The 23,489-nt window shown below is 37.3% G+C and overlaps 1 protein-coding gene across 1 annotated transcript in view; it reads left to right on the top strand.

The window, feature by feature from the left end:
- The window catches only part of IMPG2 (interphotoreceptor matrix proteoglycan 2), a 70,116-nt gene that overhangs the window by 14,289 nt on the left and 32,338 nt on the right, over positions 1-23,489 (top strand). The window contains exons 3-8 of the mRNA XM_007445552.1: positions 480-646; positions 3,190-3,221; positions 10,580-10,629; positions 11,961-12,043; positions 16,955-17,116; positions 20,965-21,023. Of these exons, the coding sequence (XP_007445614.1) occupies positions 480-646; positions 3,190-3,221; positions 10,580-10,629; positions 11,961-12,043; positions 16,955-17,116; positions 20,965-21,023 (553 nt within the window). The remainder of the gene's footprint in view (positions 1-479; positions 647-3,189; positions 3,222-10,579; positions 10,630-11,960; positions 12,044-16,954; positions 17,117-20,964; positions 21,024-23,489) is intronic.

The following is a 23,489-nucleotide window of genomic DNA, read 5'->3' as shown; positions in this document are numbered from 1 at the left end:
TTCCTTGATCTCTGTCCACTTAAATCCATCTTTCTCCCTTACCACCCTCCTCCTCTTCTCTCTCATCCCATCTGTTGTGTGCAGTGCCCTGCATCAGGACCCTGAAATGGTTACAGGATAGCAATACACTTAGTGCTCTATAAAATGTGCAGACGGCCTGTTTAGGGTCCTTTCGGAGTTGATGCTTTGAAATAACTTAGCAGATACATTAAATTAGCTTTGATTTTAATACAGCAGTGTGTTTCTTCTGAATATCCTTTTCTTTTTAGTTCTCATATCTTTTAAAAAATTAATAGATTTTATTTTTTGGAGAAGTTTTAGGTCTACAGCAAAATTGAGCAGAAAATCCAGAGTTACGTATACTGCCACCCTTACACACACACACACACACACACACACACACACACACACACTTTTCCCTCTTATTGTGAGAACCCCAAAGTGCTTTCTCTAAAAATACCTCTCTGTTTGTTTTTCAGTATGCCAGGAAGCTGTCTGGGAAGCCTTCAGGACTTTTTGGGATCGACTTCCTGGGCGTGAAGAATATCATTACTGGATGAATTTGTGTGAGGATGGAATCACAACTGTATTTGAAATGGGCACACATTTTAGTCAGTCTGTGGAACATAGAAGCTTAATTATGAAGGTAAATGTAGTAACAAGGGAAGAAATTACTGGACTGTTGTAGGAGTGTATATACATAGCTCAGGCCTAAAGGAAGAAAGAGCAAATGCCAAATCCCAGCATTACTCATTTTTGTTGAATTAGGTTGTTCAAGTGACCTACCACAGGGTGGCTTAGTCTTTGTATCCCTAGCTCTGGCCATTATAATAAGCATTGTTAGCCCAGCAAGAGCCTCATGCTTGTTTATAAATGTAAATATTTGGAAATAATACTCAGTAAAGATTTAGGCTAAGAATATAAATCTGTGAGAGTCAAACATTCTTGCCAGGGTTTTTCATCTTATCAATTCAGAGTGGTGCAAACGACTCTAATTAAGATAGAGGATATAGGTCATTGGATAAATGTTTAGTAAAGTATAAATGTGATTCTAATTAATGAATTTGCTTACTTGTTTTCCTTGTTTTAGATTTAGTTTACTCTTAGCAAAGGATAAATAAGCATGCATATAGACAAATTATCTTCCCACCTTCCCCTTTTCATGTTGCATGCATGTATTCATGACAAGAGAATGAAACTTTAGATATACGTGGTAGTTTGCTCATGCTGTGTGATAGGCCCTTTATATCCTTCTTCCTTTTGTTCAAGTCCTACATGTCCTCAGCTCAGATGTAACCTCCTTTGTGAGGAATCAACCCCCAGCCTAGCAGATTTAGCTCCCATAATCCTTTGAACTCCATAATTCTTTATTCATTCTTTAATGTTGTACTTCTTACATTTTATTATTATTAGTTGTATATGTATATATGGGCCAATATATCAGAAGGATAGAATTGACAGGGGACCAGACTGGAGGGGTGGATAACTTAACAAGTTTATAGTCGATAGGAAACCATTAAAGGGTTGTAAGTAGGTAAGTCATGGGGGCTGATTGGACAGTTTTGAATTGTAAAATGGTTATTATGATTTCTATACACCATGCGATAGAGGGGACAAGATGAGCAGAGATCAGTCACGACTCCAGGGCCGAGGGGATGAGAGTCCTAACTAGACCATGAGATAGAGAAAGGGAGCATAGGGGATATAAGTAGGAAAAAGATTAGTAGGACTCTGTGATGGATTGGATGGGAGTGGGATAGGATGAAAGAATGGCCCAGGAGGCCTCCCAGCTTCTAGCTTGGATGACTACCACTGAGAACTCAGGCAGAGAAGCAGCTGGCAGCTGCTGACAGGGAGAGTGAGTTTGCTTTTTAATGTGTTGTTTTGAGCCATTTGTGAAATGTGAATTGCTTGATATTTAGGTATGAAGCCAAGAAGAGTGGTCTGGGTTATAAATACAGCTCTAGGGATCACCAGCCTTGAGGTAGTAATTGAAATCAGAAGAGTGGCTGAGAACGTTACTTAAGCAATCACTGGCTGTCCAAAATCTGAAGGAAGCTTGATTTTACCTTTTTTTTTCTTATATTGAAATATAGTTGATTTACAGTTGTGTTGATTTCTGCTGTACAGCAAAGTGATTCAGTTTTACATATATATACATTCTGGGTTTATTTTAGTTTGATTTTAAATATAACAACAACTGTTTACACATAGGTGGTGAATTTATGTGGTTGACACCCTTTATCAGAACTCAGAACGCCAGCATTTGTACAAATAACCACCATGCTGGCCTATAAAATTTTAAAGCTAATAGTATAACCTGATAAAATGATGATTTTGCTATATGCGTATATGTATCTTGAGAGAGATTAATTAAAGGAAATAAAATCACAGTTGAAGCTGCTGGATGGTTGAAATTAAAAAAGAAACAAAAAAGAGTGGCTGAGATTATTCTAGGAGAGTCTGTATAGTAAGAGCCGTGAGTTATTTATAAATATTTTGGGAATTATTTAGAGTAATAGTCTCTCCATTTTACAGATAGGGAAATTGAGGCCCAGCACCAGAGAGATTGCGGGATTTACCTCCATAGCTAAGAAAGAGAAAATGGAATTCTTCTGATTCTAAATTAGTGTTCTTATTATCATATTGGTCTCAAAATAAAACCACTAATTTAGAGGAAACTTGGAGACAGTTTGCTTTGGAATGCCCCAGAGGAATAATCCAACTATTTATCAATTTATCTTTTTGTCTGAATTCTGGAGAATCAGATTTCATAGTTATTTTATTCACATGATTATATTGGTCTGTGATGAGAGTTTCTGTAAATGTATTAGATCACAAAACAGTTTGGTTCTATGTCCATGGAAGGTTAATGTAAAACTCTACTAATCTCTTACCTGTAGATCTTTTTGGAATGATTAGCAGGTGAAGTCTGTTAATCTGTGCCCATTAAGAGAGCACAGGGACTTTTGTGCACATACACAGAGACTTGAGTGTCAGGACATTCTTGGAGTCACAAAACAGACTTGGCATCATTAGTACCTCACTTTAACTATTTCTCTAGCCATAGAGAATAATAACATAGATTCTGTGTTAGGGCATTAGTGTTCTAGATGCAGTACATTTTGTTTACTGCTTATTAACTGTCATTAATTCACATGGTCATTTTTATATCTTTGTTTTCCTTAGAAACTGACATACACAAAGGAAACTGTAAGCAGGTGAGTGTCTTTTTTCCCTAAGTTCATGCTTGGCAACAGACATGTATCATACCTATTCCCAGACTCATCCCACATTTGATGATTCCTTCCTGTTTTCTTGCCAGTTCCTGCAATGACCAGGCCTGTGGGTAAGTCTCAAATGCTTTTCCTCATCTTGAGGCCACTTCCCTTCCCAGACCACCTCTGCAGCCACTGTGCTAGTTTACTGTCTGACCTTCCCAGGAGGCAGACTTGGTCCTCTCTCTTGGGTGAGAAAATAGATTTTTGGAAATGGAATACCAAATGATCTACCCTTGTTGAGGCTTACAGGCTAATGATAATATTGATCTAAAATGGTATACCTTAGTGGAGGATGGTTTACTAAATGATGGGTTGTGGTGTGGGTCACTTTATTGTGTAATGACGATTATGATGTTGAAGCATAGGAATAGCACAGCCTTGATAAATCCTCCAGTGGTATGAGTCTTGGCTCTGTGGGCCTTTAGGCTTAGGATTAAGGTCATTTCTGGCTCCTGAACAGTAGCAGGACAAAGCAAATCATGGAAGCTGAGGGATTTTGAGCCTACAGGGACTAAAGATTTCCAATTCTATCCATACTCAAAATATCTAGATTATGCCGGCATGTAAGTGATTTTTTTTAAAAAACATCACTAGGGCATGCAATTCAGGTCAGAGTCCAGAATTTTGCCTCAAATTAGATGGAAGAACAGATTGAAAAACCAACTAGGTGAGTCAGTGTCCAGAGGTCTAGCCTGGGCAGCAGAGTCCAGGCAAAAGCATAGCTGGAGTACACCTGTGGGTTGTAGTGGGATATATGTAAGTTTCAAATCAAACATGAGTAAACAGGAGGAAAGTGGGACTCCTTGTGGTCTCACTTCATACAGCTAACAGTACCACTGAGTCTATGCTGGGGCCTGGGATTGAGCTCCTGCTTAGATGTGGGGCCATGTGGTGCTTTAAATGTGTGTTCTTCACCTCTGAGAGCCAGAGCTTGGAGGTTACTTGTGATTGCCACTGCAACACTAAATGCAGTAGATAATCTTGTGGGTCCTACCAGTGCCAGTAATCTTCATGGTTGTATGTAATAAAAATGATAGCACATCTTACATATCTTATATGGTTAAGAAGTATATAAAAACCATAATAAATATGGCTCTTAACCTGGAAGAAACCTTGGAGTTTACCTGTGAAAATGGACATTGGAAAGATTGTAGCTTGTGAGTTACTATAAAGTGGTGGAAGGAGGGTTATCTGAAATAGAATGGAAAGTTGTAACACCATATGTGGATTGGTGTCATAACACAACACATGAGGTGAACAGAGGTAGCTGGAAGATGTTTGAGCTGTAGTTTGTGTATTCCTACGTAGCTCACTTCAACTGGGTGCAGTTTTCTGCATTCACCTGCTGTTTTCTTGTAATGAAATTGTGTATGTGTAGAAGACAAATTCTTATTATACTTAGTTTTCCTGATGTGTTAACCATGTTGAAACATTCATAAATAAACATCATAGAGAACTGACTGTGTCACATATTTTTATTAAGGCACTGTATGTCCTAGATAAACGAGGAGACTCAAAATACTATGCACCATCCTTAGAAAATAGGACATGAGTAAAAATAGCAATACAGATGAACAAAAATATAACTGAATTTTGAGAATTTAAAAGTTGGTATCCTTCCCATGAAACTAGAGCAGACCAGGTCGGGGTGGGATGAAAAGTTGTGGTACTTGCTGAAATGGTACTTGCTGAAATGAGGTGACCTGGAGTTAGGTAACACTGGGAGTGAAACCATGGGAGTGGTGTAGGAATTCACTAAACCCCTCTTTCTTTAAGCTGAATATTATAGTCATCCCTTAAAACCCGTAATTTTCCCATCACTTTTCTATATTTAAATTTATTTTTATGATTTTCTTGAGATTACTCTCATTTTCTGTGTTGAGCTTCTGGTACTAGTTTTCTATTTCTGCTGCAACAAATTACCACAAGCTTTGGTAGCTTAAAAAAACACAAGTTTGGGCTTCCCTGGTGGCGCAGTGGTTGAGAGTCTGCCTGCCAATGCAGGGGACACGGGTTTGTGCCCTGGTCTGGGAAGATCCCACATGCCGCGGAGCGGCTGGGCTCATAAGCCGTGGCCGCTGAGCCTGTGTGTTCGGAGCCTGTGCTCCGCAACGGGAGAGGCCACAGCAGTGAGAGGCCCGCATACCGCAGAAAACAAAACAAAACAAAACAGAACAAAACAAAACCCCACAAATTTATCTTACAGTTCTGTAGTTCAAAAGTTTGACATGAGTCTCAAGGTGCTGGCAGGTCTGCGTTACCTTTCTGGAGGCTCTAGGGGAGAATCTGTTTTCTTGCATTTTTTAGCTTCTAGAGGCTGCCCACACTTGTTGACTTGTGACCCCCTTCCATCTTCAAAGTTAGCAGTGGCTGGTCGAGACTTTCTCACATTCTATCACCCTGACACTCTTCTGCCTCCTCCTTCCACATTTACATTGGGCCTCCCTGAATAAACCAGGATACACCCTCTTCCTTAAGGCCAGCTGATTAGCAACCTTAATTCCATCTGCTACCTTAATTCCCCTTTGCATGTAACCTAACATAGTCACAGGTTCTGCAGATTAGGATGTGGACATCTTTGGGAGACCATTATTCTGCTTACCACAATACTTGTCTGTAATTTAAATTGCTTCTTCTACATGAACTCTAACCTGTCTGCTAACATATGGCTTGTACCAAATAGTCTGCTGTGTTCCAATTTAACCTTCCCCCTACTATCATCTGGCAAGTCTATTAAAAAAAAGCATTTTCCACCTCACTCGGGACCTCACATCCCATCTTACCCTTTAGACACCAACCTGTCATTGTTTTTTTCTCTCTCTCCTGAGTCTTCAACTTCTCCTGTTACTAACTGCTCATTAGCATTTAAACATGCTCAAGTGTTCCCAGGTTACCTGTCTGAAAAAAAGCCCTCCTCCAGCACTTGTCTCCAGCCAGACATCTTGAAAACATCTCCCCTTAGCTCCAGTCATAATTTATTCAAATACATTTTCCATCCCCTTTTTTCTTTCTTCTCCTTCTGGAATCCCTATTATGCATAGATTGGCATGTTTTGTATTATCCCATAGGTCTGTTATATTGCTTTCATTTTTTTCATTTGTTTTTCTGTCTGCTGTTTTGATTGGGTAATTTCCATTATTCTATCTTCCAGATCACTTATTCTTTCTTCTGCATTACTCATTCTGCTGTTCATTGCCTTTAGCTCAGCTTTTGTCTCAGCAAATGAATTTTCTAATTTTTCTTGGTTCCTCCTTATAGTTTCTAGTTCCTTTTTACAGTAATCTGAATTTCTGTTGATAACCTTTCTTAATTCCTTCAGTATTTTCATTACTTCCTTTTTGAACTCAGTGTCTATTAGACTGAAGAGGTCTGTTTCATTGTTTGTTCCTTCAGGGGAATTCTCTTGGTCTTTTAACTGGGAGTGGTTCCTCTGCTTCTTCATTTTACTTATATTTCTCTCATTTTGTGAGTTTAGGAGAAACAATTATCTACTGTAGTCTTGGAGGGCTATTTATATGCGGGCTCACCCCTGCATAGCTCGTGTGGGTTTAATATTTTTTTGGTGTGAGGGCTGTTTTTGGTTTGAATGATTGCCGTCTCTTTCCTCAGCATGTGCTGTCCTTTATCCCCTTGATAGAGTGTGTGCAGGTGCGTGGCCCTACGCACATGCTCTGAGGAAGGCGGGGGCAGCGGGTCCAAGCTGCCTCTCAAGTCCAAGATGGCAGCGGCAGCTCGCACCTGGAGCTCGTGTAGGCGGTGCCCTGCTGCAGAGAAAGAAGCTTCTATGGCAGTCCCGCCCCTCTCCTTGTGCTCTTCCCAACAATGGCACCTTGCCTGTGTGGTGCGCCCCCTAGCAATGGCACCTTGCTTCTTTTCCTAATGCTTCTGCATATAATATTTTATTTAGTTTTCATCAGCACCCTTGTGAAGTAGGTAGGGCAGGAGGTTTTCCTATTTTAGAGATTAGTTCTTGAGGCCCAGAGGAACTGAGGTATTTTCCCAAGTTATACACAAAGTTGGTGATACATCAGGGACTAGAACCCAGGATTCCTAATTCCTTGCCTTATGTTCTTTTGTTGTCACATGCTCATTACAGTTAACAGATTCTAGAGCAAAGCAAAGTATAGTAAATTGTAAAGGGGAGTAGTAATCTAGATATGAAAGTATTGTTGGCTTGTTTTACTGTATTTTTAAACATATATTCCATGTGGCTATGATATCTTTTGGCACAATTCCATCTGAATTCCACTGACATGATTAGGTAGTAGTTGTGAGGAATAAATTATGAGCTGGATAAACTGAGAAAATGAGACAGTAGGGGGTTGTTTGCTCCTGGTATTAAGCTGAAGGTCTTAGCTGACCAACTTCAAATTTGTGGGTTGGCCTAGAAATGAAGCATTTCTGTCTCCAAACCCAAGACTACTCTGTGTTCTAGTTCTGTTGTGAGTCACATTTTAGGGTATCCCTGCAGGAGGCACACCTAATGAGAAAATGTGAAAGGATTCTTGTTACTGTCTTTTGAAGGAAGTGTGGGAGGATGAGGGATTAAGTGTAAGACAAACGATTTGAGTTACTGAGAGTTGCCTACTTACCATCATTAAAATAATGTTATTTTGAATTTAGTAAGTGAAATCTAGTTCTACTGAAGTGAGCAGACTTCTCCATTCTGAGTATTTACTTAGAGAATTAGCTTAAATTTGATTTTAATTTGGGGGACAATTTGACCAACCCCAGGTGAGGTCTGGTTTCTCTGCCATGCCATCCCAGCTTCCTATTCTAGTTACTGTAGTATTGTGCTTTGTTTTACTTTGACCTCTTTGCTCTTCATACTTGATTGCTCTCCAGATTTGACTGGGTTTCCCTTTCTCTTTCTTGGTCCTTACACATTTTGACTTTTAGGTCTTTTAGTTTATTTACACCACTATCATTAAGACCAAGTAAAACCATCTTGGTTGCTCTTCTAGGGAATATGGGTCACATAAAGTCCATGTGATGTGGAATTAATGTGGGTAAGAGTGAGGTTTCTGGAATCAAATGGGCCTCTTTTACATCACAGCTCCTTCATTGGCTAGCTGTGTGACCCTGAGCAAATTCTTAATCTCTTCTATCATTAGTTTCCTCATATGCATAAATGGGGATAATAGTGTCTTCCTTTTAAGATTGATGCCAGAATTAAGTGAGTTAACCAAGATAAAGCACTTAACACAATGCTTGACACGATAAATTTAGTTGTAGTCATTCTTGCTATTATCATCATTGAAAAGCGAACTGGATATGGTTAGGAATTTTAGGTATGGCCCTGGGTCATCAAGTCTTTGTGTGACCCTGAGAAAATTGCTTTACCCATTTGCACCTTGATTTTTCATCTATAAAGTGAAGGTATTGGGAGGGATTCTGCCTTGTGGACAGTTGATAAATCCTGTTCAAGCCTGATGATGTTAATGTCTCTTCCAAATGCATCTGAATCCTAGTTTTTTAAGCTCCGTCTCCTGCAACCCAAGAAGCCTCTTGGTGCTTTCTCATCATCCAGGTCTTCCTCTACTCATCATTCATCAAAATGACTTATCCAGATGTCCTATTCCTTTGGGTTCTTTTGGATGACAGCTCACTTAGTAAGCAGTTTCCTGCAAGTGGATGAAAAATAACCAATAGTGGTAGGTTTGGTGTACTGGTTTAATATGTTAGTCTTTCTAGATAGTATTTCTAAAACCAGAAGAATCCTTATGGTGAGATTTTTTTTAACCTATATTTCTCAAATTTTCTACCAAAGCCTGGGGCTTTAGGGAACATGGCCCTAGTTGACTCCCCCACTCCAATTCCAGTCATGAAATGTCTTTGAAACTATCATATTTTATCTTAATATTCATTTAAACTTTATATTCTACTCTATAGCCACACTTGTTTTAATATTAAGATGTTTTAAATTCCATATCAGTTTTTACTTAGCTCCCTGCCTATGCTTTTACTTTCGAGTAAAAAATTGATGCTTCAAGATGTGTGCCATGTTTATCTGGTGGCTGTGAGCAACCCTCCCCCTGCCCCACCATGATCTAGTTTAGAGCAGCAGGACAATTTAAAGGGGTGGTTCTGAAGTGAAGATGGGACTCACTGAGACATTAGCAAGTCTGAGAGGGAGACATTTTGACTGTGATTAACTCACCTTCGAAAGGTGACTTGTGGAAAGTTGAAGAGAGTTTTCAATTACTATAATTTAAATTGTATGTTTTGGGGGTATATGGAAATTTGGACTTGCAGAAACCCACCTTCTTTTCTTTAGAGCAAGGGCTTTCTCAGATTATCCTCTGATCTCTTCTGATCTTTGCTTTCAGTTGCAGGGCAACATGGTAAAAAGATAGTCGGGGACCTGAAACCTGAGAGCAATGTGGCCTATAGCAAATCATTTCTCTAAGCTTGACTTGTTTTATATTAAAAAGTTTTATGACTCTGTGATCTCTCAAATGAGATGAGATTTGGGCTTATATGTTCGCCTTAGCAGCCAGTGCTTTCGTGTCTTTACTACTTGTTGAGTTTGTAATCATGTATTTGTTATCTGTTTTCTATTAGATGGTAACCTTCTTAGACCATGGGTGTTTTGTTCACAACTGTATGTCAACTGCCTTCTACACTACACTGGTTGGCCAATAGTATTTATTTATTTATTCCCAAAATATCTATTCAGTGCCTACTAAATGGTAGGTTCTTTTTTAGGGTGGAGATACAGCATGAATATGGCAGGTAAGGTCCCTAATCTCATGGAGTTTAGATTCTTGAGGCAGTCTTATTCAATAGGAATTTCTGTGTTGATGGACATGTTCTGGGCTGTCCAATAAAGTAGCCATTAGCCACATGTGACTGTTGAACACTTGAAATGTGGCTAGTGTAGATAAAGTTCTGAATTTTAAACTTTAATTTTAAATTAATTTAAATTGCCACATATGTCCACTGGCTACCATATTAGACAATGCCATTCTAGAGGATTAGGGCGTGGACAGAGATCAGAAAGTAGATAAATAAATGAGCAGGATAATTTCCCATAGTGATAAGAACTGAGAAGAAACAAAACAGTGTTATGAAATAGTAAGTAAGGGAGTACTCTATGCAGGGTGATTCTAGTTGAGTAGCATCAAAAAATGTAAAATAAATCAATTGTAAAGACTATTTTTTTTTTTTTTTAATTTGCTACTTAGTACTTTGGGAATCGTTGTTTGGAGATCTGGTGAATCCTTTTTGGAAAACAAACCCCAAAATAACCCCTCACATTTCTATCATTTAATAACTCCAAACAATTTTTTTCCTAGCCCTGAATTGTCATCTGCAGTTCCTGTTGGTGATACCTCAACATTGGGAGGTATGCTTTTGTGCCTTTATTCACTTTTCTTCTAAAATTTATTATCAAATTGAAAGGAAGCAAATTTTTCAGCTCACATTTTAAAAATACCATGTGTTTCTATGTGTTGTTCAAGAGTCTCAAGAAAAATTAATTCTTTTTTCACTTATTTTATGACATTATGAGGTGGGTACTTAAGAATCTTTAATTATTAAGTATAATACAAAATCGGAAAACTGCTTAAAACAAATGTACAACCTAAACAATTGTTTTATGGCAAACACCCTGTGATCACTGCTTATGTCAAAAGGTAGGACCTTTCTAGCTCCACCATGTGTCATTTGTCTTGTAGAGTTTTCCAGAGTAAGAATTTTTTCTGATTGCATTCTGTGGTGTACTTTAACATTTACTCTGACCTCTATATTTCCTATAAATTAGTAGTTGCTTTCTTTGTTTTGTTTTGTTTTGTTTTGCGGTACGCGGGCCTCTCACTGTTGTGGCTTCTCCCGCTGCGGAGCACAGGCTCCGGACGCGCAGGCTCAGCGGCCATGGCTCACGGGCCCAGCCGCTCCGCGGCATGTGGGATCTTCCCAGACCGGGGCACGAACCCGTGTCCCCTGCATCGGCAGGCGGACTCTCAACCACTGTGCCACCAGGGGAGCCCGCTTTTTTTATTTTTAATTTTTTTTTAAAAAAGCTGTTCTATGTTGGAAATTTCAAACATATACAAAAATAGCACAATGAGGCCCAGCTTCAGTAATTATAATTTATGGGAGGGGGGTGGGTTGAATTGGGAGATTGGGATTGACATATATATACTATCATGTATAAAATAGATAACTAATGAGAACCTGCTGTATAGCACAGGGAACTCAATGCTCTGTGGTGACCTAAATAGGAAGGAAATCCAAAAAAGCGGGGATATATGTATACATGTAGCTGATTCACTTTGCCGTACATCAGAAACTAACACTACATTGTAAAGCAAATATACCCCAATTTAAAAAAGATTATAACTTATGGCCAATTCCAACCTTCACCCACTTCCCCTGTCTGAGAGTGTTAGTTTTATTAGATAGCTCCTTAAGGATAGGGACTTTGTATCCCTGGAGGCTTGCATAGAGCCTGACATATAGTACGTATCAATAAATGCTTGTTGAATGAGTCATATTTATTTCTTGTGCTGAGGAGACTCTGGATAAATGTGTCTTGAGGTTAGAATGCACAGAATTTCTAGGATGAAAAAGTAAATGACTTAGAAATGCCTTGGACATCAGTTTCTTGCTTCCTGATAGGAATTCTGATTTAGTCATGGACTGAATTCATGCACATGTCTTTGTTTTTCTACTTAGGTGCCAGTCTCAGTGTTCCATATCCAGAGGTGACCTTTTATGAAGGTATCTCAGAGAGCAGCTTGGAGAAGCCAGAAGAGAGTGTGAGTGATGTTCTGTTTTGTTATTTAGTTTCTAGCATGGAGAATAGGGATTAAGAGAGATTTATAGTCCATTGCCAGACTACACAAAACTTCAGGTGGTTCCCTTTATGGAAATGTAGATTCTAAAACCAGTACAAAAAATCTGCGATTCCTTAGAGAGCCAAGTAAATCTGCTCTTGGCAAGGAATGGCTTCAAATTGTAAATGAAATGTCTAGGGGCCTGGGGAGCTGTCATCATGGTAAGCCCACTGTCTTTTGTGGGCTGTGTACATAATTTACTGTGAGGGTTTTTGCTTATGTTCTTCTGTCTCTTAATAAATCAGGACTTAGTCTTCTTCAGAGGGAAAGTATATAGATTTTATGTAGTTTAAAGAAATACCATGCTTTTTAAATGCATCATTATTAATAGTAATCTGTCCACTAAACAACATTAAGTTGGCTTTCTATCACATTGAAAAATTTTTAAAAAGTATACACTTCCAGGAAGATAGAAACATTTTGTTAGAAATTTTGTTAAATATGCATAAATCCTAGATAATATAAGCAAACTCTGATTGAACGTACTCACTAGAAAGGTACAATTTTGTTACCTTACACCTTCTCTTACCAACTTGGACATTTTAACTTCTGAGAAGTCAGGTTAAGTCACCCCACTCTGCCCCACCACTTTCCCTGTCACTGAACAAGGCTGGTGGTAGTTTGGGATTCTTGAATCAATATATTTACCCTTAGTACAACTGTGTCCAAATTAGATGGTACTAGAAAATATTGGCATTTGATAAATATTTGAATAAAAAGTTATACTGTAGTTCTGAACTTGAGGCAGAATAGTTATGATTTAGGTCTGGAAACATTTACAGAATGAGATAGAATTCACTATAATAGAAATGAAGACATTGTGTGTAATCAATTGGAACATTCTAAAACAGAGAGGGTGATTTGAAGGTGATTTATAGAATCAGTAGGAAAACAGAATAGTACAGGGATACATGACAGGAATTAGATTGCCTGTACCTCTAGTTCAAAGTGAAGCCTAATGTACAGTTTTACAGTTCAGTTTTTTCCTAATACATTTTCCAGATACCATTTTAGAAATTATATACTTTATTTCTGTTTTGTTACTATTTACCCTGTGTGTTATTATGTGTATTTAATCTAGCAAAATTTAAGTTTTTCAGAATCTTTATGCTTATCCTGAGTAATACAGGAACATTAGAATATTAGAATGATTCAAATGATCACCCTACTATTTTATATGCTATTTTTCAGTATTTTTGTTCTTTCCCTTTAAAGTTTGTTTTGCATTTACCCAGATGTTTACCACTTTATTTTCTTAAAACTCTTTTTTGCATTTTAGACCTCTCTTCTGGACTAATTTTCCTTCTGAAATATATGCTTCTGGTATTACTTTAGTGAGAATATCTCACTGGTTCAATCTCAGTTTTTGGTCACCTGAAATTTTCTTTATTATCCTCTTATTCTAGAAAGATACTTAAAATCTGTATTAAATTCTAGATTGAGTTTTTTATTTTCAAGGTTTTATTTCACTATCTTCTAACTTTTATTGTTGCTACTAAGAGCTCAACTAACAATTTAGTTCTTATTCCCTTGTGGGTCATCTTACTATTTTTTTGTCCTACTTTTAAGATATTGCTCTCTCTCTCTATCTATATCTAATGATGAGAGATAATGACTGAGAATTTCTCAAAATTTATAATAGTAATAAAGTTTCATGTTAAGGAAGCACAACAAATCCAAAGCAAAATAAATAAACATAATCACACTCTTATCCCCATTGCTGTGAAACTGCAGAATCCCATATACTATATAGTGTACTACTGTAAGTATACTGTAGTATAGTATACTGCTACAGGCATATTTCAGAGATACTGTGCGTTCAGTTCCAGACGACCATAATAAAGTGAATATTGCAATAAAGCAAGTCACACGAACTTTTTGGTGTCCTAGTGCATATAAAAGTTATGTTTAAACTCTACTATAGTCTGTTGAGTGTACAATAGCATTATGTCTAAAAAAACCAATGTATATACCTTAATTAAAAAATACTTTATTGCTCAAAACTGCTAACCATCGTCTGAGCCTTGAGGAAGTCTAGTAGTAACATCAAAGATCACTGATCACAGATTGCTATAACAAATATAATAATAATAAAAACATTTGAGATATTGTGAGAATTACCAAAATGTGACAAGGGACGTGAAGTGAGCAAATGCTTTTGGAAAAAAGGCGCTGATGGACTTGCTTGACTCAGGATTGCCACAAACCTTCAATTTCTAAAAAATGCAGTATCTGCAAAGTACAATAAAGGGAAGCTCAATAAAATGAGGTATGCTTGTGTATATAGTATCCCCAATACTATATCATTTAGTATTATATAGTATCCCAAATACTGTATCATATACTACTATAACCATACTATGATATAAAAGTATATAATACAGTATTGAGGATACTGGTTTCACAAAAATGTATATAGAAGAAATTTTCAGCTGTTGCCTCGTATGATTAGATATATGTCTGACCTCCTCATTTTATACATTCTGTCGGTTAACCACTGTTTCATAACTTTCTTTGTCTCTCTGTGTTGCATTCAGAAATGTCTTCCAGTTCACTTATTCTTTTTTCAACTTAGTCTAATTTGTTTTTCAAACTGTCTATTGAGTTTTTAAAATCCTTGCTTTATGTAGGAGTCTTTGATCTGACTTTTCAACATGTATGGACCTGCTATTTATATTCTATCCCTTTGTGGTATTTAAAACTAAAGCCTAGGTCACAAGGGATCACTAGATATACTATGTACACATAGATTACTGAATCACCTCTCTGGATTTTTCTAACCTATCTTTTTGGATACCTTGGAGCTTTCTTTATTTTCTTACAAACCAGCTATGCATTAAAAATATTTATTTAGCATTTTAGGCATTCTGTAGCAGTAAGGTTACTAAGGATATTTCTTATATAGTAATAATAGAAGTGGAAGTTTCTGTTCAAATTTAGTGAGAGAAAATTTAATATGGAAGAAGACAAATTCTTGTACAAAATTCCTTAAGACTAAAGGTTTTTGTTAGTTTCAACATGACTCAGCAGTATGATGGGGAAAAAAGCTGAGTACTGAGGGGAAAACAACTAGTAAAAGCAAGTGTACTTTCAGGCTGCATTAATAGAAATTAGAATCTACTATAAGGAAGGTGATAATTGTACCATATTTTAATTGTACCATATTTTAATTGATCAGACCTCACTTATGTGTACCACACTCTAAGGAAGACATTAAGAGCTTGAGAAGTCGCTAGAGGAAAGGAACTAGTGAAAAATCAGGGAAGATGACAGCTGCCTATACTTATTTGAAGGGCTGTCTGGGGACTACACTTTTTATACGCATTCCAGTTTGCAGAACTGAGATCAGTAGGAATTTACAGGGAAATATATTTGGGTTTTATTAAGAACTTTACAACCATGAGAGAGCTTTTTTGGAAATGTAATGGCTTGCCTTTGAAAGTCTTTCCAAGACTTTCTCATCAGAGCCATTTAAACTGAGGATGAATAGATATTTGGGGGAGATACTGGAGAGAGAATTCAGGCATCAGAAAGGATGGTGAAATTTTTGAGGTTCTTTCCAGTTGTGAAGTTTTGAAGGTCTGTGGTTTTTTGATCCATCAGGGAAGAAAGATGATACAGTGGAAAAAGCCCGGTATTCTCTTCCTGACTCTGCCATTGGCTTGCTGTTAGCCCTTAGGCCATTCTTCCATCTCAATCCCTGTTTTTCTTGTGTATTAAAATGGAGGGACTTGGATTAGATGAGCACAAGTGTATCTTGCATGCAACAGTTATTACTGTTGGGTTCTAGTAGTGATATTCTATTTTCCTCATTCCTTCTACATTTGTTAATTGGGAATCTTCGGTAAGGAACTATTGCCACTTCTCTCTTGTTTATTTATTAAATTATTTATTTATATCAGTACAGACTCATGGATATTTCTTTTATTCTTTGGATTATAATCCACTATTTATTTTGTTGCTCAAATTGTTCCAGCGTTGGCTTGTGGAAGACCTGGATTTAGATGTTACAGAGTACAAAAAGTTTGTTGGTGTGGTTTCAGATTCCACATAGAAACTAACCTTTAAAAGACTTCCACTCATTGAGTTTGGCACAGTATCAGAAAAGATTATCCATGATTATCTGAAAAGGCTATTAATGTATTCCTTCCTTACCCAATACATATCTGTGTGGCTGGATTTTCTTCATGTACTTCAACTAAAACAACATATTGAATGCAGAAGCAGATATGAGAATCTAGCCGTATTCTATTAAGCCAGACTTTAAAGAATTTGTAAAAATATAAACATTACTCTCCTCACTAATTTTTTTATTTGGCAAAACATATGTTATTCATTTGTACATGTAATGAGTTTCTTATTTTGAAATGAATTAATATATATATTTAAAATTTCTTTTTAAATTTTTTGTTTGGTGTGTATCTATAGATATAACCCACAAAAACCAAACTTCTTTGGATTCCTCAATGAATTTTAAGAGTTTAAAGGGGTCCTAACACCAAAAAGTTTGAGAACCACCCTTCTAGACTATTTTTAGATGATAATTTCAACTCTTTTTCTTCTTTAAATTTTTTTCCTTTATTTATTTACTAACAAAATTTTCTATCCTTCCCTGAACCAGTCATTGTGTATTCAAAGGAATGTACAAATACACAGTAATTTTAATATTAGCCTATGTCTTAAAGTCCACCAGTTAGTTTCAAAGTCAAATATTATATAGATAGTCGTCATCAGAAGTTGCCTTTGGCACAGTGTCTGGCATATCATGGGTGATCAATGAATATTTGTTGACTGAATGAGTGAACATTTATTGTTCTTTCTCTAAAAATCCAGATTAGCAACGAAATTGAGAATGTGATAGAAGAATCCACAAAACCAGCAGTGGAGCAGGTTGCAGAATTCAGTATCCACCTTTTGGGGGAACAATACAATGAAGAACTACAGGATCCCTCCAGCTTTCACCACCAGCGCCTTGTAGAAGAGTTTATTTCAGAGGTGGGTGATTTTCTTGTATGTTTTTATTCTTTTTTTTCTTTTTGTATACAAGATAGTTTGCTGGGGTTGTAAATTTCCCATATTAACAGCACTGGTTAAAGGTAGATTTCGGATTTAAGCTTTCCATCTATTTGATTCAGGGAGTGGTGATTTAGCCATTTCTTTAGAAAGCTCTGTGAAAAGTTCACTGAAAGATGAACTATTTCATTGAAACAAAATTTTGTATGCGTTTGCCATCTGCTAACAAATAAATGCTATTTCCAACTTCGGCTGCACAGCCAAGGAAGAGTGTGTTCTATGGCATGGTTTTAACTTGATGATATTTGGAGAAATGAGTATCTTTGAGAAACTGTATTTAGTGTGTTGTTTTTCTTGAGGGAACATTACATTTAATTTTTTTAATTTTATATTTGTTCTTTTTTTAAGTTGAAAAATTTTGAACAGTTAATAATAGGTAGTATGAGGCACCATCTTCAAAGGACAAAAGGATATCCAGTGAAAAGTAAATTTTCCTGTTATCTCTGTTCCTTGGTTGGAAGTATTTTTAAAAGGGGGTTTCTTTAAAGAATTGTGCATTAAACCATCCCACAACTTTACTTTCTGGAAGAATTCTATATAGGGGCTTGAACTCAAGATTCTTTCAGTCAAAAATGACCCATTCTTGGCCCCCTTCTTGTGTGCCTTTGCTCTTATATAGACTGTAAGGCACTGAGTGCCCATCTACTCTCTCTGTCCAGTGAGAGGGCACATCATTCCTTCCTGTTTATTTCTTTTCCATTGCTCTTGATGGAATTCTCTTTGGCTAAGTTTTTCAATTCCATTACCTTGGACTAATTTCCTTCTCTTTACACTGTTTAGATGAGAAACAAAAATGTGCATCTCTCAGCCAAGCAGCATTATTGCAGCCATCAGACACAGAGAATGTAGGCCAGACAATTAATTTCCTAGCTGTGCTGCCAAGTTGTGAGGCTGTATGGTGTGTGGAAGAAATGTCAGCCAGGCCAGTGGCCACCTGGCATCAGATAGTGTCTTGGATCAGCTGTTTGGTTCTCTCTGCCCTTGGATTAAGGAACCTTTAGTAAGCCTCAGTGTTTGGGTAAACAATTGTGCTGAATGACTGCATATTTAGAGAAAGTCTAATAAACACTGTGAAAAAACATTTCCAGCAGGGACTTTATGAGGTATAGGTAGCTATTGGCTTGAGGTGATTTGAGGGTGATGAAGGATCCGTTCCTTCTCTGGCCTTTTTCTATATCCCTGTCCTTTTACCTGGAATAAAATGTTTACGAATAGCCACTTCTTTATATGGAACTGCAGAGTCAGGGTCATGTCTCTGAAAGGTCCTGTCTCCATGTTTACTGCAAACTGAAGGAGGCCCTCAAGCTCTCTCCCTTCAGGACACAGTCACAGGAATTGTTCCTTCAATATTATTTCTTAGGTAATATTGCAAGACACAGGGGAAAAGAAAGCCTGCTTGGGAGGATTGAGGTTCGGGAGCTGTTAAATTTTTATTTTTTATTTTTTTTATTTTTTATGAGGAGAAGAGCAAGGTAAACTTGAGATATCACCAAGAATGACATCAGAGAGGGAAAGGTCATTGTGATAGGCTTGGGAGTGTGGATACCTGACAACAGACATGGAATCAACACAGTGTCCTCGCATAGTGCTTTGTGTTCTGCAGCCTGCTGTATATCTGTTTGCTAACAGCAGCCATGTGGGTAATCATCTCCATTTTATAGATGAAACCCAGGAGGGCAAGTAGCTTGTTCATGGTCATTTCATGTCAGCTTCTAGGAGCAGAAGGGAAAATCAGGTCTCCTCCTTCCTTTGAAAGTGTTCCTTCCTTTATATCAATACAGAGTACCATTCATTTTAATTCAGGTGAGAAGTTGTGGTGAGCCTCACAGTTTTCCCAGTCCTGGTCCCAGTTTTAAAACCATATTTGTCAGGGGAAAGAGGATGAGGCATGTATTTCAGTAGAAAGATTGGGGATTAAACAAATTTGGATTCAGTCACTTACCAAATGCATGATCTGGACAAATTAGTTGACGTCTCAGAGTCTCAGTTTTCTCAACCATATAATGGGAAAGATATGTATCTCTTGGTATTGTTGAAAGGATTAGAAGTAATATTATATCAAAGCACCAGGTACATAGCAATCACTCAGTAAATTGTACCTGTTACTAAACTTGATGTTAATAAAGTGGAATGACTTTATTACAACTGGGTACCTGTACATAGCTAACTGGGTATGATGAATTAGAATACATATATGTATTTGAATCAAGAGATGGCAAAACCCCAGATGAGTTGGGTTTAGTATTAATAACAACATGCACTTGTACAGCATTTTGCAATTAATGGAGTACTTTCAGCTACATTCATTTTAACCTTACAAAAACTAATGTGGTTGGTGGGCAGGGCAGCATTAATCATATAAAAGAAGACTTGTGCCTGGCCACTCTGCCAGTAAAAACAGCTGGCACCAACCCTCAGTCTTTGGATTCCTAGTCCTGCAGATTCTATCCCCAGCCCCATCCTCCAAGAATTAATAGTACTTCTCAGTTTTCTTTCAGAGAATGAAACAAGGCAATTATTATAGCTAAAAAGTTTCACATGTTTGGATTCTTTATCTGCAAAGCATGAATATCTTCGGTGAACCAAGATTTTTAAAAAATCCCATTCTCCTGATTATATGTGGACTTGGTTTTAAAAGCAGATGCCCAGAGATGTCCCCGAAGTCCACTAACAACTTCTCTTGTTCTAGTGTCGGCCCCCTAGTGACTCATCTGGTGAGATTGTCACCTTCTGAAATGTTGTGGATAAAATGTTCGATTTTGTTAAATATGTATTTATGCATAACTAATTTTTTTAGGTATTTGGTCCAATCTAGCAGTTCCCCCCACTCTAGTCACTAAGCTTATATTGATTTATGTGGCTTGATTTAAAAAACTCAGTAATAAAACTGGTTCCTGCAGTTGTGATGCTCATAAATTGATCTTTTGACCAGTTACTGCTTTATAACCTCCTTCGTGACAAGCAGTCAACAAGGCCTAAGCCCAGGTCTGCAGATTTCTTTCTTAAGTTAGCTGTGTTCACAGTCCCTTGTGTTGTAGGAGTAGGAAACAGATGCCACCAGACATTTTACACTTAGAGGAAATGAGCACCTGACTGTGTGTTAGCGTGTGTGCTGTGGCCAGATTTCTTTCTTTTTTAACATCTTTATTGGAGTATAACTGCTTTACAATAGTGTGTTAGTTTCTGCTTTATAACAAAGTGAATCAGCTATACATATACATATATCCCCATATCTCTTCCCTCTTGCGTCTCCCTCCCACCCTCCCTATCCCACCCCTCCAGGTGGTCACAAAGCACCGAGCTGATCTCCCTGTGCTATGCGGCTGCTTCCCACTAGGTATCGATTTTATGTTTGGTAGTGTATATATGTCCATGTGTGGCCAGATTTCTAATCCATATAATTACATTAAAAAATGTTATTACAGTTTCTTTGAAACCAGTCCTTTTTTCACATTTCATCACATAATGGAAAAAACAGTGCTTTGCCAATAAAAGTGTGTTTTTTATAATTTGGAAAAAATTAATATTAAAGCACATCAAAACCTTAAAAATCGAAATGAAAAAGGAAAATGTGGCAGTGATGTAAAAATATTTTCTCACATTGTAACAATTATAATTTTCTTAACTTTCTGATCCACATATATCCATGTGTGTGTAAGCTTCTAATGGCTGTAAACAGTGCACTTTATATTCGACTCTTAAAAGCATTTTTTCTATGTACTTTTTTTACATTTCTACATAGCTATAAAGTTTATTTTTATTTTTAACAGGTGGAAAATGCATTTACTGGGCTCCTGGGCTACAAGGACATTCATGTACTTGACTTTAGGTAAATAGACTTTAAAAATGCACATGTTTTGTGGAACTCTTTATTTCAAATGGAATATCCTTTTGTGTTTATTATGTATGCTCTAACAATGAATCAATATGATATGAATACTGTAATTCAATACTATTTTGTTAAATATATATTCATTTTTAAAAAATTTATTTTTTAAATTTTTATTGGGGTATAGTTGATTTATAATGTGTTAGTTTCAGGTGTACCACAAAGTGAATCAGTTATACATATACATATATCCACTCCTTTTTAAGATTCTTTTCCCATATAGGCCATTACAGAGTATTGAGTAGAGTGCTATACAGTAGGTCCTTATTAGTCATCTGTTTTATATATAGTAGTGTGTATATGTCAATCCTATAAATTCATGTTCCTAATGCTGATTTTTCAGATGAAGAAACTGAGTCAGAAAAAGGCAAAATAATATATTCAAGGAGATATATTAAATTGTAGTTGGGCCAGGGTAAGCCCTTAGGAATTCATATCCCCAGCTTGCTGCTGACAAGTCACACTGCTTTTATTTGGCACTGAAGGGAGGCTGAAGTCAGATTAGATGTGACCTCAGCGTGCTCCTAAAGCTCTTCAGTGCTACACTAAGGTGATTTTGACGTCTCCGTGTACGGCCGCTCTGGAAGGGATGTGTTGATCAACATAACAGTTCTGGGTAAATCAGACACCTCTTTTTTTTTTTTTTTTTTTTTGCAGTATGCGGGCCTCTCACTGTTGTGGCCTCTCCCGTTGTGGAGCACAGGCTCCGGACACGCAGGCTCAGTGACCATGGCTCCCAGGCCCAGCCGCTCCGTGGCATGTGGGATCTTCCCGGACCGGGGCATGAACCCGTGTCCCCTGCATTGGCAGGCGGACTCTCAACCACTGCGCCACCAGGGAAGCCCCAGACACCTCTTTTTAAGACATTTCTTCCCTACTTACGACCTGCAGTATAATACTTGTGAACATTTACTGAGTGAATACTTTTGGCTGCTTCACATTCCTGAGCTCACATAATCGTCAACTCTTTCAGCAAAAATATCATTATTAATACTTATTTTGCAGAGGAGCAAACAGGTTTAAAAGGATGAAGTATTAGCCCAAGGTCAGAGAGTTTTTAAGTTAGAGTATAAGAGGGATTTTGAAACAAAGTGGCTGACTTTATAGCTCTTGCTCTTAACCTCTGTGCTAGACTGAGTCCTCTGAAGGTTTGGAGCATGTGGGTGGTAGCTGTGGCCCACCATGCAGGGGAGCATGAGCATAATTAACAGTGTATGCATCTTTGGCATAGTCTTGTCACAACTTCTGGGTTTTCCAGAAATAATAGCAAGCACTTACGAGCACGGTGTGCCAGTATTTGTATTAATTCATTTAATCCCAACAGCCATGCTGTGAAATAGTTACTGTTATCATCCTTTTTTTCTGATAAGGAAACCAGAGCACAGGGAATTTAAGTATTTTATCTAAGGACACTCGGCTAATTATTGGTGCAGGGGTGGGGGCAAGCATGGTAAATTGACCCTCCACCTTCTCTCACACCATGACCTGTTTCCCAGTTCAGCCTTAGCCCTTTGCACAGGATACTTGCCTCCAGCTGTGACTAAAGCTCACATGAGAGCCTGAGGTGAGGCTTTTGAAGTCCTTTCTCATTTGGCAGCACTTGAAAGGCAACTTGGCCTTTGGGATCAACTTGCCTAGGTTTAAATCCTGCCTTGGGCACTGCTGGCTGGATGGTTTTGGATAAATTAACAAGCCTTAGTTAACTTCTCCTTTGTATAAAAAAGATAATTTATACAATTTATATTAATCCTGCTTTATTAAAAAATACTTTTAAATGCTTTGGGTAAATTATTTAGTTGTTTTGTCTCAGTTTCTTTACCTGTAATATGGGGATGTTCATGTTCCTTAATAAGTTTTCGTGAGGATTAAATGAATTAATTTTTGTAAAATGCATAGCACATGGGAAGTTCTACTGCATTAAATAAATAAATATTAAATAAATAAATATTAAAGGCTATGCAATATCCTATAAGTTAGTCAGTCCTGACCTTTCCCAATCCCTTAGAACCTTACTATATACCATCTGATTTTTTTATTCATTTTAATACCACATAACACATTGTATCCCCCCAAAAGTATTCCCAGTTTTGTTAGTGCCAACAGCTGGAGTTCTCTGCTGATCTACTGAAAAAAAGTTTATTTATAAAGAGATAACCATATATTAATTGTTTAAAAGTATTTTTAACAAGTTTGAAGACAGTAAAGACTATTGATTTTAAAATAGAATATTTTCTCCACCTTTGCTATCTTCCTTCAATGTACAGGAATTTGTCGTTATCTAGTATATACAAGCATTTTCATTTAAAGAAACATTTCAGAGGAAATACATTAAGAACTTGTACTTTGATGAATTACATGACAATTATAACGCTCTTAAACTCTGCTTAACACTTTCCATTTTTGTTT

The sequence above is a fragment of the Lipotes vexillifer genome, unplaced genomic scaffold (assembly GCF_000442215.2).
Source record: "Lipotes vexillifer unplaced genomic scaffold, Lipotes_vexillifer_v1.1 scaffold1016, whole genome shotgun sequence".
Classification (NCBI taxonomy): domain Eukaryota; kingdom Metazoa; phylum Chordata; class Mammalia; order Artiodactyla; family Lipotidae; genus Lipotes; species Lipotes vexillifer.
The sequence above is the reverse complement of the archived record's forward strand: the minus strand, read 5'-3'. Positions and strand labels throughout refer to the sequence as shown.